The sequence below is a fragment of the Propithecus coquereli genome, unplaced genomic scaffold (genome assembly GCF_000956105.1).
Source record: "Propithecus coquereli isolate 6110/MARCELLA unplaced genomic scaffold, Pcoq_1.0 Scaffold126, whole genome shotgun sequence".
Classification (NCBI taxonomy): domain Eukaryota; kingdom Metazoa; phylum Chordata; class Mammalia; order Primates; family Indriidae; genus Propithecus; species Propithecus coquereli.
In genome coordinates this window covers 4,369,395-4,385,169 of record NW_012136747.1, presented here as the reverse complement: position 1 = coordinate 4,385,169, position 15,775 = coordinate 4,369,395, and the positions used below count along the sequence as shown (strand labels likewise).

Genomic DNA, 15,775 nt, shown 5'->3' with positions numbered 1-15,775 from the left:
TCCATGTGTGTAAAGTTGTTGAATGAGGCTTATGGGGTGCTGAAATGTTCTGTATCCTGATCTGGAGGGTGGCTGTGTGTGTGTGTGTGTGTGTGTGTGTGTGTGTGTAGTTAAAACTCACCAAGCCTTACACTTATGCTTTGTAGACTTTTCTGTATTTATATTTAAATAAAAAGTTTGCCTCTCCCTACTTTTCCTCTCCCCAAAATCTGGGTGATATCAGTAAATCTGCTTAACTAGGCCTATGTGAATTGCAATAAGTTACGATATGCTGAATGCAAATGTACAGGGTCAAGGTGCCATTGTCACCTCTGCCATGTTGTGAACCTACCCCTTTGTCAGGACATCTCACCTCCCATACAGGACAGGTGGCCTTTTGACATATGGACCAAGTGAGCGTCACTGTCATCAGTCTGGAAGTGAACTACACGTATAGCTTTATTTTTTTTAAATCGAGTATATGCAGAGGCGATTGCTCCAAGTGTGATTCTTACCAGCGTACAGGAATAAGTAGAGATTGCATGCCTTGCTCTAGACTGTAAAGCTGGTGATGCCAACTTATGACAAACTTACCTGTGGTTAACACAAACTGTAGGGCCACACAGACCTGGGTTCAAATACTGGCTCCCACTTAAAACCTGAGTCTTTCTAAACCTCATCTGTCAAATGGAGAGAATAAGGGGAGCTAGTCAGAGGGTAGTTGTAAGAGTTAAATGAGATATCACGTGCAAAGATCTTAGTACATCATGAGCATTCAACATATGGGAGGGTTTTACCAGGTGTCTTTATCTGTTTTCTGCTGCTATAACAGAATACCACAGACTGGGTAATTTATAAAGAAGTTTAATTGGCCTGCAGTTCTGGAGGCTGGGAAGTTCAAGAGCATGGCACTGGTATTTGGTGAGGGCCATCCATGGCAGAAGGCATCACATGGCTAGCGTGTGCATGAGACAGAGAGGGAATGGCTGCCGAACTTATCCTTTCATCAAGAGCCCACTCCCGAGTAACTAACCTACTCCTATGATAATGGCATTAATCCATTCATGGAGCTCTCATGGCCCAATCACCTCTTAAAGCTCCCACCTTTTTTTTTTTTTTTTTTTTTGAGACAGAGTCTCACTCTGTTGCCTGGGTGAGTGCCTTGCTTACAGCAACCTCAAACTCTTTGGCTCGAGCAACCCTTCTGCCTCAGCCTCCGAGTAGCTGGGATTACAGGAGTGTGTCACCATGCCCGGCTAATTTTTTCTATATATTTTTAGTTGTCCAGCTAATTTCTTTCTGTCTTTTTAGTAGAGATGGGGTCTCGCTCTTGCTCAGGCTGGTTTCGAACTCCTGAGCTCAAACAATCTGCCCGCCTCGGCCTCCCAGAGTGCTAGGATTACAGGCACGAGCCACCACACCTGGCCAAAGCTCCCACGTTTTAATAGCATTTACAATGGCAATTGAATTTCAACACAAGTTTTGGTGGGTACATTTAAACCATAGCACCAGGACTGTTAATAGCAACATGATAAAATATGTCTTCATTATTTGAGAACAATGGCATAAGGTCACTGATCCAACTATTTGTACCTCTGACTTTTTCTGACTCTAGGAGAAGGGAGCATTGGCCTTTCCTTCATTAGGCCGAAGATGCCTCTCTTTGGGAATACATTCAGTCCGAAAAAGACGCCTCCTCGGAAGTCTGCTTCTCTCTCCAACCTGCATTCCGTGAGTGTCAGTACCAGGCTCAGCCTGGTGTGAGAGTGACTGGAGTGCCAAGCCTGGCCTCTGCGTGGAAAGTGTGCTCCTCCAGAGCATTGTCACAGGAAGGCTTCCTTTCAATTCATACCGTTGCTATTGCTAAGAGCATTTTGGAACTCCTGTATAGGAATTATTGTCAGAGCTTATCCAAGAACCTAATAAGACCGTCAATTTCATTATGATTTTTGGCTCCCAAGAATATTATCCAATTTGATGTCCACTTTATTCCCAAGATTTGGCCAGGAATTGGTTTTAGTCATGTTTAAGAATCAAATTCATTCTCAAAGGATGATGGTTTGCCACCATTAATGGCATTCAAATGGATATGTCACAGCTCCTAAAACAGTTGAGATGTTCTAAAAATTTTGGGAGGAATGACAATAGCATTGGAATAAATGATAACTTTCCAAAGCAACTTACTACTCACTTGAATGGATAAGCTCTATGAGTTTAAAAATTGTATTACATAAAGTCAGAACACATGGAAATCGCTTTCCAGCTCCAGCTATGAGATGCCTCCCCTCCATCCTCCGCAGACCCCATATACACAATCACCCTCACTTTTTTGCTGAAGTCTTCGGAGCATCTGTGACCAAATACTGGGTTCTAATCTCTACCATAATCCTATTTGCCGTTGCTGGCTGTCACACACCAAGAAGTGAGGGACCCTGGTTTCTCTATCTGACCTTTTCCTGCAGAGCTAGTCCCTCACAGGTGAGTAGGGTAGAACAGCCAGGCTGTTAGGCTGAGCATTAACCCCAGCTTTCGGGTCATGGGGTCCATTGTCCCAGTCCCCAGTTAAACTCGTGGTAGGGGAGCCCCACTGTGGCCAGGGCTGGGTGTCCTGTGACGCAGGCCAGGCAGAGGCCCAGGGGCCCAGTTTCCGGGGCCCTCAGGCCTTGAGGCTCCCTTTCCTCCCTGCCGTGTGTCAAATGATGAACAATATTTGATAGCACAACAAAGTGAGTATAGTCAACAATAAGTTATGGAATACTTTAAAATAACTGAAAGAGTGGAATTGGAATGTTCCTAACACAAAGAAATGATAAATGCTTAAGGTGATGGATACCCCAGTTATACTGATTTGATTATTACACATTGTATGCTTGTATCAAAATATCACATGTACCCTATATGTTTACACAACTGTTATGTACCCATAATAATTAAAAATAAAAATTAAAAGAAAATGCAGATGCACCTTGCAGTCTCTCTGGACAGCCTCTCTGAACCCCACCGTGTTAAGAGCAGCAGCATGCTTATGTGACATCTGTCTCTGACCGTGACATGGAAGCAGTCCTCCTTTGCAGTGTTTTACACATGCTGACAGGCGTGAGAAGCTGTGGTAGGGACAATTATTACAGGATAATGTCCCAGATACTCACAGTGGCACCAAAGGCCTGTCACAGCGTTGTCGCAGCTCTCCTTCCTGCCTGTGCCCTCTACACACCTTATGCTGTAGCCACCCAAGCTTCATGTGAGCCTCCTTTGTACATGCTATTCTCTCTGTCTAGAGTGTTCTTCCCTGTTCATTAATTCAACAGCTATTAACTGATAACTCTCTGTGTGCCAGCCATTCTTCTAAGCACTGGGTATACAGACGTGGATTAAGGCGAGGACAGGAAAAATCCCATCTCTGCTTTCATGAAGCAAGTATTTTAATAGGAAAGGATACAGAAAATAAGTTTATATCAGATGGTGATAAGTGCTATGGAGCAAAACGAAGCACAGGCTCGGGGTAGGGAATGGCCGGGTGGTGGGAATGGTGTTGTCATTTTAAATAGGAAGGTCAAGGGAGGCCTGAGAAAGGGACACAGGCACATACCTGAAGGACTCCTCCTGTCGAGCTGCTCTTGAGGCAGAGCTGGTCATAGTGATCACTGAATACCCAGCACTGGTCCTGAGTCAGGGTGGGTGCTCAGTGAGTTGTGTAAATGAACATATAAATTGTACTGTAACACATTAAAAAGCAAGTGCTACTACTAATTGAGTGTTAGAATTTTATGCCTTTTCCATGACATAGGTAGCTTCATATTAAGCAAGTGATACCTTAGGGGCTTTCGACAATTAAAAGGGATTTTTCACTTAATTAAAAATTTACCCCATGCCTATAATCCTAGCACTCTGGGAGGCCAAGGCAGGCGGATTGTTTGAGCTCAGGAGTTCGAAACCATCCTGAGCAAGAGCGAGACCCTGTCTCTACTAAAAATAGAAAGAAATTAACTGGACAACTAAAAATATGTAGAAAAAATTAGCCGGGCATGGTGGTGCATGCCTGTAGTCCCAGCTACTCGGGAGGCTGAGGCAGGAGGATCGCTTGAGCCCAGGAGTTTGAGGTTGCTGTGAGCTAGGCTGACGCCACGGCACTCTAGCCCGGGCAACAGAGTCAGACTCTGTCTCAAAAAAAAAAATTTACAGTTGGATTCCTTAAACTGTTAAGTGTCTAGCAGATACAAAATAATTCAACTTACAAATTTCAGCATATATATCTTTTCTGGAAAACATCTAATGTATAAAGCAGTACATTTATTCTCTCTTGTAATTTAAAAATTTTTTGTACATGATTCGATTTTCTGGCCTTTTAAAAAGTCATTAAAGGTGCCCGGTAATGATTACAGAAAAGAAATGAGTTGGGTTCACAGAGTTAGTGGAAGAGGAGCTGGGACTAGGGCCCATGCTCTGCGGCCTGCTGAAGCTGTCACACAATGTCTCGCCCACAGCTGGATCGCTCAACCCGGGAGGTGGAGCTGGGCCTTGACTATGGAACCCCCACTATGAACCTGACAGGGCAAAGCCTGAAGTTTGAAAATGGCCAGTGGATAGCAGGTGGGCTGCCTTTCCTGCCATTTTGTCAAACAAGATTATAGAAGGAAACCCCTTTCTACTGGTTTAACCGTTGGTTCTGTCCTTCCTCCAGAGACAGGGATTAGTGGAGGTGTGGACCGGAGGGAGGCGCAGCGCCTTCGCAGGCGGAACCAGCAGTTGGAAGAAGAGAACAATCTCCTGCGGCTAAAAGTGGACATCCTGCTAGACATGGTGAGGCAGGCAGTGGGGAAGGGATGCCTAGGTTCTCCTGGGTGGCTCCACCTCCCTCGAGTCATTTAATCCAACAGGTACCTCTTCAATGCCATTTTGCCCAGCTACATTGCTTTGTGTGCACACACACACACAAAAGAGACACAGTCCCTGCCTCTCAAGGGCTCACAATCTAGAGGGGGAGGTAGACAATCAACATGATTACAGTGCCTGTGGCAAGGGCAAAAGTTGGAGTCTGTGCAGGGTCTGGCACAGGACACGAGAGAGAGAAATTAATCTTGTCAAGTCAGGAGAGCTTCGCAGAGGAGGGGATATGTGAGCTGAATGCACAAGAATAACAGCGGGAACTGAGTTCGGGACGAAGACATTCCAGGAAAAGGGAACAGCCTGCTCATTGCTTGGAGGTGTCACGTACCAAGTGGGCCTCAGTCAGTAGTTGGCACAGACCTGCCGAGGGGCCCCCACTGAGTCAGCGCCAGTTGTCCGCTGTTAAGAACCAGCAGCGTGTTGGGTCTAGAGAGCACGTGAAGGTGGATCGAGAGGAGGCACGTGCCGAGGGGGTAAGAGCGGAAAGGCCTGGGTTTCCTGCCCAGCTCCCCGCACTGGCCAACCACGCTGTGGCTTAGTCTCTTCAGCAATGAAGTGGGCATAATACAGTAGTAGTGTCTAACTCGTAGTGCGTTAGTGCGAGGAAAGCACCTGGCAGAGTGCATCGCTCAGGAAGTGTAGCCCTTATTTCACGGAAAGCTGACCCGTAGTTTACAGAGTTGATGTCTCTGTGTCCCTATTGCATCTCCCATCTTCTACTCTAAAGTTCATTAAAGGATCCTGATGAGGAAAGTGACATTTCTTTTTCAAGCATTTTTTTTTCTAAATTGCCATTATGTGAGCTGCAAAAGCAACTTAATCTCTAATCCCTTAGCCTTTAAATCACCAATATCTGTCTTTTTCATCCTTTGAGGCCTGCTGTCCTTCATACAGGGAGTGCCATGCCATCATAGGTGACAGATTGTTGACAAAGTGGATTGTGAATATTCTTCAAATACTTGTGGTCCTGGGTTGTCCTGTCAGGGTTCCCACCGTGGAGGCAGCAGTGTCAGAGAAATGCAGGGGCTTTTCCTCAGTGCATAGGGCTGGCCTTGACAACTCAGAACATAGCCCAGAAATGCCATTCACAACAGCCTGCTGCTTTACTTTCAGCTTTCAGAGACCACTGCTGAATCCCACCTAATGGAGAAGGAACTGGATGAACTGAAGAGTGTCAGCCGGAGGAGAAAATGAAGACCTGAGACTGTCGTTAGGAGAGCAGGGAGAAAGCCACTGATCGGGGAGGGGTAGCATGTGGCTGAGCAGATTTTTTTTTTTTTTTTTAGCCAAACTAGTATATTGGGACCTGTGAGAGAGATCATACAGTGGAGCCAGCAGGCACTGGCACCTTGGGCTGGCAGTAGGAAGGTGACATGCGATGGAGGAGACTATGAGATTCCAGTCCAGAGCGATGACTAGCAATGGGCTCCAGATGCACGGCCTCGGGACGCCAGGCCACAAACCAGGCCTCAGGGAGGCCTGTGGGCAATGGTAAGCCTTTTGGTGCTCTCTACACACATAGGCAGACAAGTGCACGTGGCCCAGAATCACCCTCTTGGACAGGCATTGTTGGGAGCAGCAGCTGGAGTTCATCATCTCATCGCCTTACGCTGGTGTCTGGGGTGCAGCACCAGCTCTAAAGAGCCCCGCATCAGGGGGTCTCAGAACCAAGAGTGTCTCTCTGCCTGCCTTCGAAGAATGCTTGCCCCGCTCATCCACCACTTCCTTTGGCTTCAGCTTCCCAGCAGCAAGCACCAGCCTTCCACGGCAACACTCTATTTTTGTGCTACTTTCCTGTTTACACTACTTTTTTATTAAATGATGTTAAATCATCTCTCTGTGGCCAAAATGACTGAAAAAAGCAGCATGAGTTCCTCAAGAAGTAAATGGAGCATGGAGTCTAAGTTTCTGTTGCTCCATCAAAACACAGAACTTTTGGTGTGCCCCCAGAAATGTCATTCTTGCAGGAGAGCATTCCAGCCTTCCCAGGCACTGGCAAAAGCCAACCTGAAACAGAAACAGTCTCTTTCTGCTCAAATTCCCCAGCCCTCCTGCTTTAGGAGTTGGAACTAGCCAGGACCTGTCAGGGACCCAGTGGTTGGTGTGGGAATTTGTGCCTGAGTCAGCGTGAGCTGGACTTCTCTGGCTGGAGGAGGGAACCCAGCTTCTGAAGTCAAGCAGAAGGGCACTAAGGGGGGGGCATATTTGCATGTCACAGTGATACAGATCTCCCTGGCACCACTGGCACCTTAAGGGGCTGGAACCAGGGACCCTAAACATCCTGCAGTAGGTGGGGCAGTTCTGCAGTGAAGAAGGACTTTTGGGTGAGCAAGGAAGCAAGCCATTGTAGAATGTGAGCAGAGGAATACTATGATCCAACTGGCTTTTGGGAAGGAGGGCAAGGCTGGGCCAGGCGGGAGGCGGCAGGAGAGGAGGTGAAGCAGCCAGATTCAAGATGGGACTTGAACGTGGAGCCCAACAGTGTTTGCTAATGGTTTCAGGGTTTAAGACAATTCAAGAATAATCCTGTTTAAAATCTCCAGGAGAAAAGGGGAAAAAATCACTCATATCTCACTTCCCTAACCCCATTTCCTTCAGGGAGGTGTTCTGTTTTTCCTTTGAGCTACTGTGTATTTTCAGCTACCTGTTTAGTCAGATACATCCCTCAGGTTCTGGCCAAAATTCTTCCTCTTCAAAGCCTTAACCAAATCTACCACTTATGGGGGTACCCAAGTAAACAGTGCTGTCTCCTTGACATTATCTCTTGTAATCACTACAACAATTTTGTGAATTTTTGTGCCGAGTGTTGGTTTAGGGAAGGACTGTCACTGAAGAGCAGAAATAGAAAGTTGTGTGGGCGTGAGGCAGTGAGCGCAGGATTAGAGGCAATAATCAGGAAATCTTCCACTTTGGGTCCTAGCAAGGGGACCCCTCTGCACAATGGTACAGGTATGGGTGAAGGTGCATCTTTTTAATGGGAGGGGCTGTACAGCTTTTATAAGATTTTCAGAGGGATCCATACTCCTTCCCCCAGCTAAGAACTACTGTACCACCAGTTCCAAATTCTGCCAGGACTGAAACAGGAAGGTGGAAATCTTGGACTTGAGGGACTGGGAATGGAGGAGCTCGGAGCCCAGGGATCTAGGACACCCCTCCCCCATCCAATGGGAGTGTTACTGTGGCTCCCAGCCTGGAGCATCAACCACTCACTTGCTAGCACCCTAATTTGTCCCCTTGTCCATTGACGTGACCTCTGGCCTGGCCCCAGTCTCACCATATGTCATCTTTGCTGTTGAACATTTCTCCTTGAAACCTTCAGTGATGCCACACTCCCCTGGTTTCCCTCCTCCTCCCCTGACCTTTAAATGTCTGATTCCACAGGGCTGTGTTCTGTGTCTTCTGTTCTCACTCTGCCTTTTCTAGCTCTTCTAGCTCGTCTCATCTACTTCCAAACTTTTTTTTTTTTTGAGACAGAGTCTCACTCTGTTGCCGAGGCTAGAGTGCAGTGGCGTCAGCCTAGCGCACAGCAACCTCAGACTCCTAGGCTCAAGCAATCCTCCTGCCTCAGCCTCCAGAGTAGCTGGGACTACAGGCATGTGCCACCATGCCCAGCTAATAATTTTTTCTATATATTTTTAGTTGTCCAGCTAATTTCTTTCTGTTTTTAGTAGAGATGGGGGTCTTGCTCTTGCTCAGGCTGGTCTTGAACTCCTCCTGGCCTCGAGCGATCCTCCCGCCTCGGCCTCCCAGAGTGCTAGGATTACAGGTGTGAGTCATCTCGCCCGGCCTTACTTCCAAACTTTTGAATACTCTGTATGGCATGATTCCCAAGATTTTCTCTTATCCCTTGGCAATTTTATAATTATTGAGAGAGTTCTTTTAGCCTTAAACAGTTTTTTTAAGTCATGTATTGCTCTAATAAGCAAAATTAATTGGTTTTCCTAAAACTTCTTCACATTAGTATTGTGAATTATAATACTTTCCACTTGGAGTCATCGGTGTCTGAGCTATCAACATAAGATCGCCCTCTCAACCTTCAGTGGTGTTGGTCTTCTTGCATTTCTTTAGAGAACCCACAAAAGAACTAAAAGACATTGGCACTGGGTTCTTAAGCTGCCCTCAAATTTATACAGAGCTAGCCTACTTTAAAAAGACCTTTTTAACACATGCAAAAAGCATAATTCGTAAGTGTACACCTTGATGAATTAGCCAAAATGAACATACTCATGTACGTACCACCTAGGTCAAGAAATAGAATCTTACAGGATCCAGAAGCCACTCTCCTGCCCCTTTCCAAAAATCACTCCCCCTTCCTCCTCAAAGGGAATCACTATCCTGACTTCTCGCTGTAGATTGGTTTTGCATGTTTTTGAACTTTATATAGTAGAATCATACAGTAGGTAAGTTTTGTGACAGGAAGACTTTCTTATAGTCAGAGCTGCTCTGTCCAAGGCTGGAAAGGCCTGAGGACTGTATCAGGAGGAATTGTGAGCCCCCGTGTCCCACTGAAGTATGTAAGCATAGGACAGAGACTCACTACCACAATCTCATGCATCAGGTAAGGATCTGGACTGTCTAATTCTGGGAGTCTCTGACTCCAGGATCAGTTGGTTAAAAGTGTTTATCAAATTACTCTTGTATTAATAACTTGTGGGGCATGTTATAAAAAGCATTTACATCCCCCATATAGGCAAAAAATGAAAATATGGATAATACCTAATGCTGGGGAGAGTGTGGTGGAAAAGGATACTTCCATTTACTGTACTATTATGAAAGTATGTCATTCTTTGGAGGGCAATTAGCTAATACCCAGCAAAATTTTACAGGTGCATGCTTTCTGACCAGCACAGCCACTTATAGAGATCCAGGCTCTAGAAATGCTTGCAGTAGCCTTGTATGGTGCCTCAATTTCCTCATCTCTAAAATGGGGATAGTAGTGCCTGCTTCAATGGGTCGTTGTCGAGATTAAACGAGTACACACCACAGAAAATCACACCCACACCCACACCAGTATTAACTCTTACCTTTGTTTTAGTACACTGGGATGGTTTACTTGATGTTTTCCCAAAACATCAATTGCTAATTTATTCCTACCAAATAATACACCCCTCTGGAAAATGAAACTGCCTTAGTGTTTCTCAAAGTGTGACCCCCAGGGAAGCTTGTTAAAATGCAGGTTTCTGGGCCCGCCCTAAACCCCCTGAACAGAATTACTGCGGAAGCGCCTCTGCCCCGGCAACTTCCTGGCTGTGTCTTAGGCCCCCTGCAGTCTCAGAAGCCCAGGGAAGACGAAGTAAGGCCCTTCAGGGATGCGGGCCGCGGCCGGACAGGCTGCAGGGAGTCGGAGGACCTGCGGGCCAGAGGGCGCCACTGTCTCCGGCTCTTCGTGTCTCGCCTCCCGGAAGGGCGGCTCTGTCCGCCGGTAGGCAGAGCTCGCCTGCTCTCTTCCGCTTCCGGTGTCCCTGTACAACCATGGCTGCTGCCGCCGTTGCTGCTGGAGCCGGGGAACCCTTGTCCCCGGACGAATTGCTCCCGAAAGGTGACGTGGAGAAGACTGAAGAGGAACTGGAAGAGGACGACGACGACGAGGTGCTAGGGCCCTGCGGGGTGCAGGGCGGGGAGCGGGCCCGCGGGTGTGGGCTCCGCGTGCTGCGAGATCGGGGCAAAGGCGGCTCTCCGGGAGGCGGGGTTGGGGCCCCACTGGGCCCGGGGGTGCCCTAGCTCCAGGGGAGGGGTCGGTGTCTCCCGGCGCCGAAGCGCGGCCAGGAGTGAATGCCGCTGCTTCTGCCAAGACCTGCTCCTCTTCCACTACAGCTAGATGAGACCTTGTCGGAGAGACTCTGGGGTCTGACGGAGATGTTCCCGGAAAGGGTCCGGTCCGCGGCTGGAGCCACTTTTGATCTCTCCCTCTTTGTGGCTCAAAAAATGTACAGGTAAGGAACGAGGGTAAAGACACTGGGAATGTACATGCGGTAACTGTGGTACTGTGAAAGAACACGGGTTTATGAACAGCAGACCTGAGTTCGAGTGACCTTGGGCTGGTTGTGCCCTAACCTTTCTGAATCTCCAGTTCTTCTTCTGTAAAGTGGGGGTTCTTACCTGGCAGGATCGTTGTGGGGATCATTTCAGATTATCTGAACTGATGAATGTGTAAGCTGCTTTGTAAGAACTCAGGAGAATGCTGAGTTCTGCTATCACTAGATTACACAGCTACCAGTACTGCTCCTCCTATTTTAGGAGTTTGGTGCAAGAATTGGGTAGAATATGTTTATCAAAAACACTGGAGTACGTAGTGTGAGAAGTTTGGTTACTGGTTCATTCTTGCCTGTTTTGTTTGCATCTCTCTGTGCTCACCCTCCCTCTGCAGGTTTTCCAGGGCCGCCTTGTGGATTGGGACCACTTCTTTTATGATCCTGGTTCTTCCTGTTGTCTTTGAGACTGAGAAGTTGCAAATGGAGCAACAGCAGCAACTGCAGCAGCGGCAGGTAAGCCCAGACCCTGTTTTTTTTTTTTTTTGCCTTTGGTGGAGACATGAGTTAGTTATTTCTACAGCAACTGAGTAGACCAGTGGCTGACAATGTGGGTAGGGACTGGGATCAGACCGGTGCTCTTTTAGGTGCCCGACTGTGCTCTCAGCATTGTTTTTGTAGACCTTGTCTGACCCACCAGGTATGAAAATGAGATTCCTGGGCCTGTACAATGCCTTACACCTCTCCTTTTCTTTTCCAGATACTTCTAGGGCCTAACACAGGGCTGTCCGGAGGAATGCCAGGGGCTCTACCTTCACTTCCTGGGAAGATCTAGATTGTTTCTGCTATATTTGAGCTGTCTTGGTGGGAGAAATTTGAAATTCAATAGTATTGGAACTGCTATTATTTGGATTTTTTTTTTTAAACTTTGGCACACTGATCTGTCTAAACCTGGGGGTGGGGAAATTCTCCCCACATTGTCTCACGGAAAGTCTGTCAGCTTGCAACTGTGCCCTCCACACTATCCTGACTTACTTCTTCTGTCTTCACTCTGATACCAGAGTGCAACCATGCACATGGTTATTCCAGCTCTGGCCACTCACCCCTCTCACGGAATTGCTCCTAACTGGAAGATCTCACTATCCCATTGTGGGGTAGGAACTGATGCCAGTGGGAGGGATGTATCCCTGACCATTAGCGACTTTTTGTTTTCTTTTAAAGAATGGCGATGTCAGGGAGGGACATGCACACAATATGAAACAGGCAGAACACATTACAACTGTAATGTAAAGCGGCCACTATGAATCCCTATATATGCTGGAGAGGAGGAAGGCCGGCTGCGGCTTCAGCCACAGGATGGGGACTGTGGAGGACAGAGCAGGAGCTCATTTCCTCTGCACATTTTGGCTATTAGACCTGTGTTAAAAAAAAAAAAAAAAAAAAAAACAAAAAAAACCAGTGCTCACTTTTTGTATTTAAATATTAAAAATGATTCCAACTGAAAGTGTCATACATGTGCTTATGATAAGTACCTCAAAATTACTTAGACCATTTTAGAAAGTCAAAGACATATACTGCCCCTCACATTTCTTCTCTGAGCCAGCACCTCCATATTAACACTGATTCACCCCATAGGCCCAAGTTTCCAAAAGCGAGAAAGAAAATTCATTTTTGGCCAAGTATCTCTTAATAGCAATCTTTGCCTTTAATTCAGCCAATCGCTTTCAAAACCTACCAGCCTAAAACAAAGGACTGGGCCCATGTACTTGGTACACAGTCTACAATGAGATTATACAGTTACAAAATGTGCAGTGAATAACATAGTGCTGATTTCTAATCTGGGGGATGGGGGAAGAGTTGCAAATTGAATATTTTGTGACCCAGGTTTTTTTAAAGGGATTGCTGAGATGAGCCATAAATGATGAATCTATCTGTAGCCCTGTCTTTGAACTTTGCAGTGTTTCTTTTTTATTTTTAGAAGACAGTCTTGCTCTGTCACCCAGGCTGGAGTGCGGTGGCACAATCATAGTTCACCGTAACCTCAAACTCCTGGGCTTAAGTGATCTTCCTGCCTCAGCGTCCCCAATAGCTAGGACTATAGGCGGTGCACCACCACACCCAGCTAATTTTCTTTCTTTTGTAGAGACAGGGTCTTGCTATGTTGCCCAGGCTGTTTTTCCATTTAACATAAGTTTTTATTGATCATTGTGCTAATAATGGTACTAAGCCTTTTATGTGGATTATTTATCAGAACAGTACTGTACAATTTTGGAGGTGGTATTCCCATTTTAGAGAGGAGGAAACAGCCACAGAAAAGTTCATTCTACTATGTTGCACAGTAGGTGCTGGACCTTGATTCAAACCCAGGCGGTCTGACTATACAGAACATGGCTGTGTACTCTGGATGCTGAGACTGGGTTTAGGCCCTGATCTTTCACTTGTCAACTAGGAAGAAATACCAGTCACTAGCCAGTGTGGTAAAAATTTATACTTACTTAGGTGGCTTTAAACTATCAAGCCTAATTTTTGTAAATCAAGATAAATTGGAAAATGCCTCAGGCATCTTTTGAACCAAGTCCCACTTAAGTGAATATTTTGTTTCAATTCAGGTGAGAGGTTTGATCGAAGCACAATACAGCTCTAAAAGATGATACAATGGTGATTAATTTCTTTTAGAGCAGCATTATACTAAGTAAGGTGTCTTTTCTTTATAAAATTATAGAATTCAGGCAGACAGACAAGGCGATTTATATACGGAGTTTTCCATTTTTAATATTTGGTTAAACAAAATACATCTTTTGTAAACAAACCCAGCACAAGGCCAACAAAAAAAGGGAATAAAAGCAAGAAAAACAAAAAGCCTAGGGTTGCCCCTTCCTGGGCATCAGGGTCAGGCGCGCTCCCTTCCTAAAGGAAGTGGGGCCTTCTGCCCTTGGGCGTCAGCATGGGTCCCTGCTCCTAAGCACCAGAATTGGATATGAATAGAGAAACCAGCCCTGAAATGTTTCAGCGTCTTTGCATATCCCATTGGCTCATGGACTCCAAGTGCATGGGGACTCCTTTCGAAGTGCCATTTGCACAGGCCCAAGCAGGTATGTGGAGAGGAGTTTCCTCCCCTTCCCAGGAAATGGCTTGCTACCAGACAGTGCCAATGGACCCAAGGTCCTACTGTGCCAATCAGCCATGTTGGCTGTAACTTCTGGCTGGTGGTGGTTGGAATGTCACTGTGCAGGAGTAAAGAGCTCCCTGTGGTGCCAAGCAGGTCTGGTGTAGAAAATGGTGCAGAAGAGACTGCGGCCAGTTGCTGAGAGGGAATAATGCAGTAGCCGCTCGGTGGCTTCTGTTACTCAGCGTAAAAAATGGCCTTGTTGGATTGAAGATACATGTGCAGAAAAGTGCTGGTGTAAACATGCACTCCAGTCACAGTGGGGAGAAAGCCTCAGCTTCACCCCGATAAGCTTGCTCAGGATCGGCATGCAAGCCCCAGGCCGGCTTTGCTGCTGGAGAGATGTCTGGCCAGTGGAGCAGCTCTCAGACCTGCCAAGACCACTGATCTTTAAGGGCTAGTGGGTCATCCCTGCCTGCCCACCTGCCTTGAGGCAACCACAACCACGTTGGGGACACGTGTGTGGTATATTTATTTCCCCTCTTATTTTCTAAAGTTACAGGAGAAAAGTGGCCTACAACTATTTCAAGAGGTAGGGGGTGGGTCAATCCTCAGCTGATTTGTAAAGGAAACTACATGAAGATGACAAACCCAGGTCCTAAGACAATGCACACAACCACCCAATTTGAGGGCTCTGCTTGTCAATGTAGTGACTTGGACTCTGAGCCTAGGATGTCGGTTCACCCTGGCTGCTCTTAAGCTCTGAGAAGCTTATCTTCACAATACTTTCCTTACCCAACTCTGTCCCAAACTAGTGAAGTTTCATGTCAAAGGCAGACTTATTTTTTTCTTACTTTGCCAGAGTGGGTCAACTGGGAAAATTGCTCTTTACCTTGTCTTTTGCCCCAGAACCTCTCAAATCAATGTAGTGAAATGGTAGAGACAAAACTGGAGTGAAGAAAGCAAGCCACCCCAGGCCTGTCCCAGTTAGGGTTTAGCCACATCCTCTTAGGTATCCATCTCACCTCTGTCACACTAGAATGTTGTGGGATTCAACCACATGACTTGGAATATGAGAGAACTTTTCATTAGAAAACTCCCAGGCTGGCCATAAGCCACCGTGAAAACTGGGGGTGAGAGAAAACAGCATGTACCACTGCTAGGGTTTTGGAGATGGTTTCCTGAGAGACGTTTATGCTCTGGGTCCTTCAAGCCAGTCACATGGGCTTTATGTATACTGTCTTCAGACCCCCTGGTGTGACAAGAGGGAACGTGGAGGCAGCATCTCCAGATGAGTCTGGAGCAGCGGTGACACTCCAGCAGAACCTGTGTCAAGTCCTCATAGAAAGTGGAAATGAGCCAGGACCCCCCCCTCCCCCTTGCTTTCTCCTCAAATAAAACGGGTTTGTGATCGCTGGCCTTAAGAGTGTACAGAGCTCCTATCTTCCTTTCCCAGGAACAAAACATTGGGTGGTTCTTGTAACAGTCCATGCATCTGTCCTATTGCACTGTCAAATCTGAAGGGGAAAGCCCCGATGAGATGTTTGGGGAAGTGGCAAGGGCAGACCCACAGCAGAGGCCACAGCACATCACAGAGGACTGAAGGGGCTGAGGCAAGGGCAAGGTTGGGCAGAACCATGTTACACATCAGTCCTCCAACTCTGATGGGCCTCCACTGCTTCTGGTACCACCAGCAGGAGTTCACAGTTCTTTCCTCGCAAATGATGTTTTAGAAATTTCCTACAAAAAAAGGAATAGACAATCCACTCGGGCATCTTGAGTTTGGAGTCGAGGTTATAGTAGGCCCCTCCCACCTCTCGAACACAGATCCAGT

At 46.7% G+C, this 15,775-nt stretch overlaps 3 protein-coding genes across 4 annotated transcripts in view; 2 read left to right on the top strand and 1 right to left on the bottom strand.

Annotated features, from left to right (window-relative positions):
* Positions 1 to 1,572: 1,572 nt before the first annotated feature.
* On the top strand, positions 1,573 to 6,644 carry CBY1 (chibby homolog 1 (Drosophila)). Of its 2 annotated transcripts, none has more exons than XM_012638068.1 (4): positions 1,573 to 1,710; positions 4,464 to 4,569; positions 4,661 to 4,779; positions 6,153 to 6,644. In XM_012638068.1, exons 1-4 carry the CDS (start codon positions 1,633 to 1,635, stop codon positions 6,159 to 6,161), a joined length of 312 nt encoding a protein of 103 aa, XP_012493522.1. In that variant the 5' UTR covers positions 1,573 to 1,632; the 3' UTR covers positions 6,162 to 6,644. The 2 variants fall into 2 exon arrangements, with proteins under 2 accessions (XP_012493522.1, XP_012493521.1); XM_012638067.1 differs by having other exon boundaries at positions 5,980 to 6,644.
* A 3,669-nt stretch (positions 6,645 to 10,313) lies between these two features.
* On the top strand, positions 10,314 to 12,339 carry TOMM22 (translocase of outer mitochondrial membrane 22 homolog (yeast)). Its single transcript, XM_012638171.1, has 4 exons — positions 10,314 to 10,455; positions 10,681 to 10,799; positions 11,234 to 11,351; positions 11,596 to 12,339. Exons 1-4 carry the CDS (start codon positions 10,339 to 10,341, stop codon positions 11,668 to 11,670), a joined length of 429 nt encoding a protein of 142 aa, XP_012493625.1. The 5' UTR covers positions 10,314 to 10,338; the 3' UTR covers positions 11,671 to 12,339.
* Positions 12,340 to 13,590: 1,251 nt separating this feature from the next.
* JOSD1 (Josephin domain containing 1) overlaps positions 13,591 to 15,775 on the bottom strand; it is a 13,105-nt gene continuing 10,920 nt past the window's right edge. The window contains exon 5 of the mRNA XM_012638169.1: positions 13,591 to 15,625. Coding sequence (XP_012493623.1) covers positions 15,582 to 15,625 — 44 coding nt within the window. The 3' untranslated portion in view covers positions 13,591 to 15,581. The remainder of the gene's footprint in view (positions 15,626 to 15,775) is intronic.

Excerpts from the sequence above, each read along its gene's own strand:
- CBY1 (XM_012638067.1), top strand. The coding sequence starts at position 1,633 with ATGCCTCTCTTTGGGAATACATTCAGTCCGAAAAAGACGCCTCCTCGG. Across the intron at positions 4,570-4,660 it reads AAATGGCCAGTGGATAGCAG|AGACAGGGATTAGTGGAGGT; the intron begins GTGGGCTGCCTT and ends TCCTTCCTCCAG. Across the intron at positions 4,780-5,979 it reads TGGACATCCTGCTAGACATG|CTTTCAGAGACCACTGCTGA; the intron begins GTGAGGCAGGCA and ends CTTTACTTTCAG.
- TOMM22 (XM_012638171.1), top strand. The coding sequence starts at position 10,339 with ATGGCTGCTGCCGCCGTTGCTGCTGGAGCCGGGGAACCCTTGTCCCCG. Across the intron at positions 10,456-10,680 it reads AAGAGGACGACGACGACGAG|CTAGATGAGACCTTGTCGGA; the intron begins GTGCTAGGGCCC and ends CTTCCACTACAG. Across the intron at positions 11,352-11,595 it reads AGCAACTGCAGCAGCGGCAG|ATACTTCTAGGGCCTAACAC; the intron begins GTAAGCCCAGAC and ends TTTCTTTTCCAG.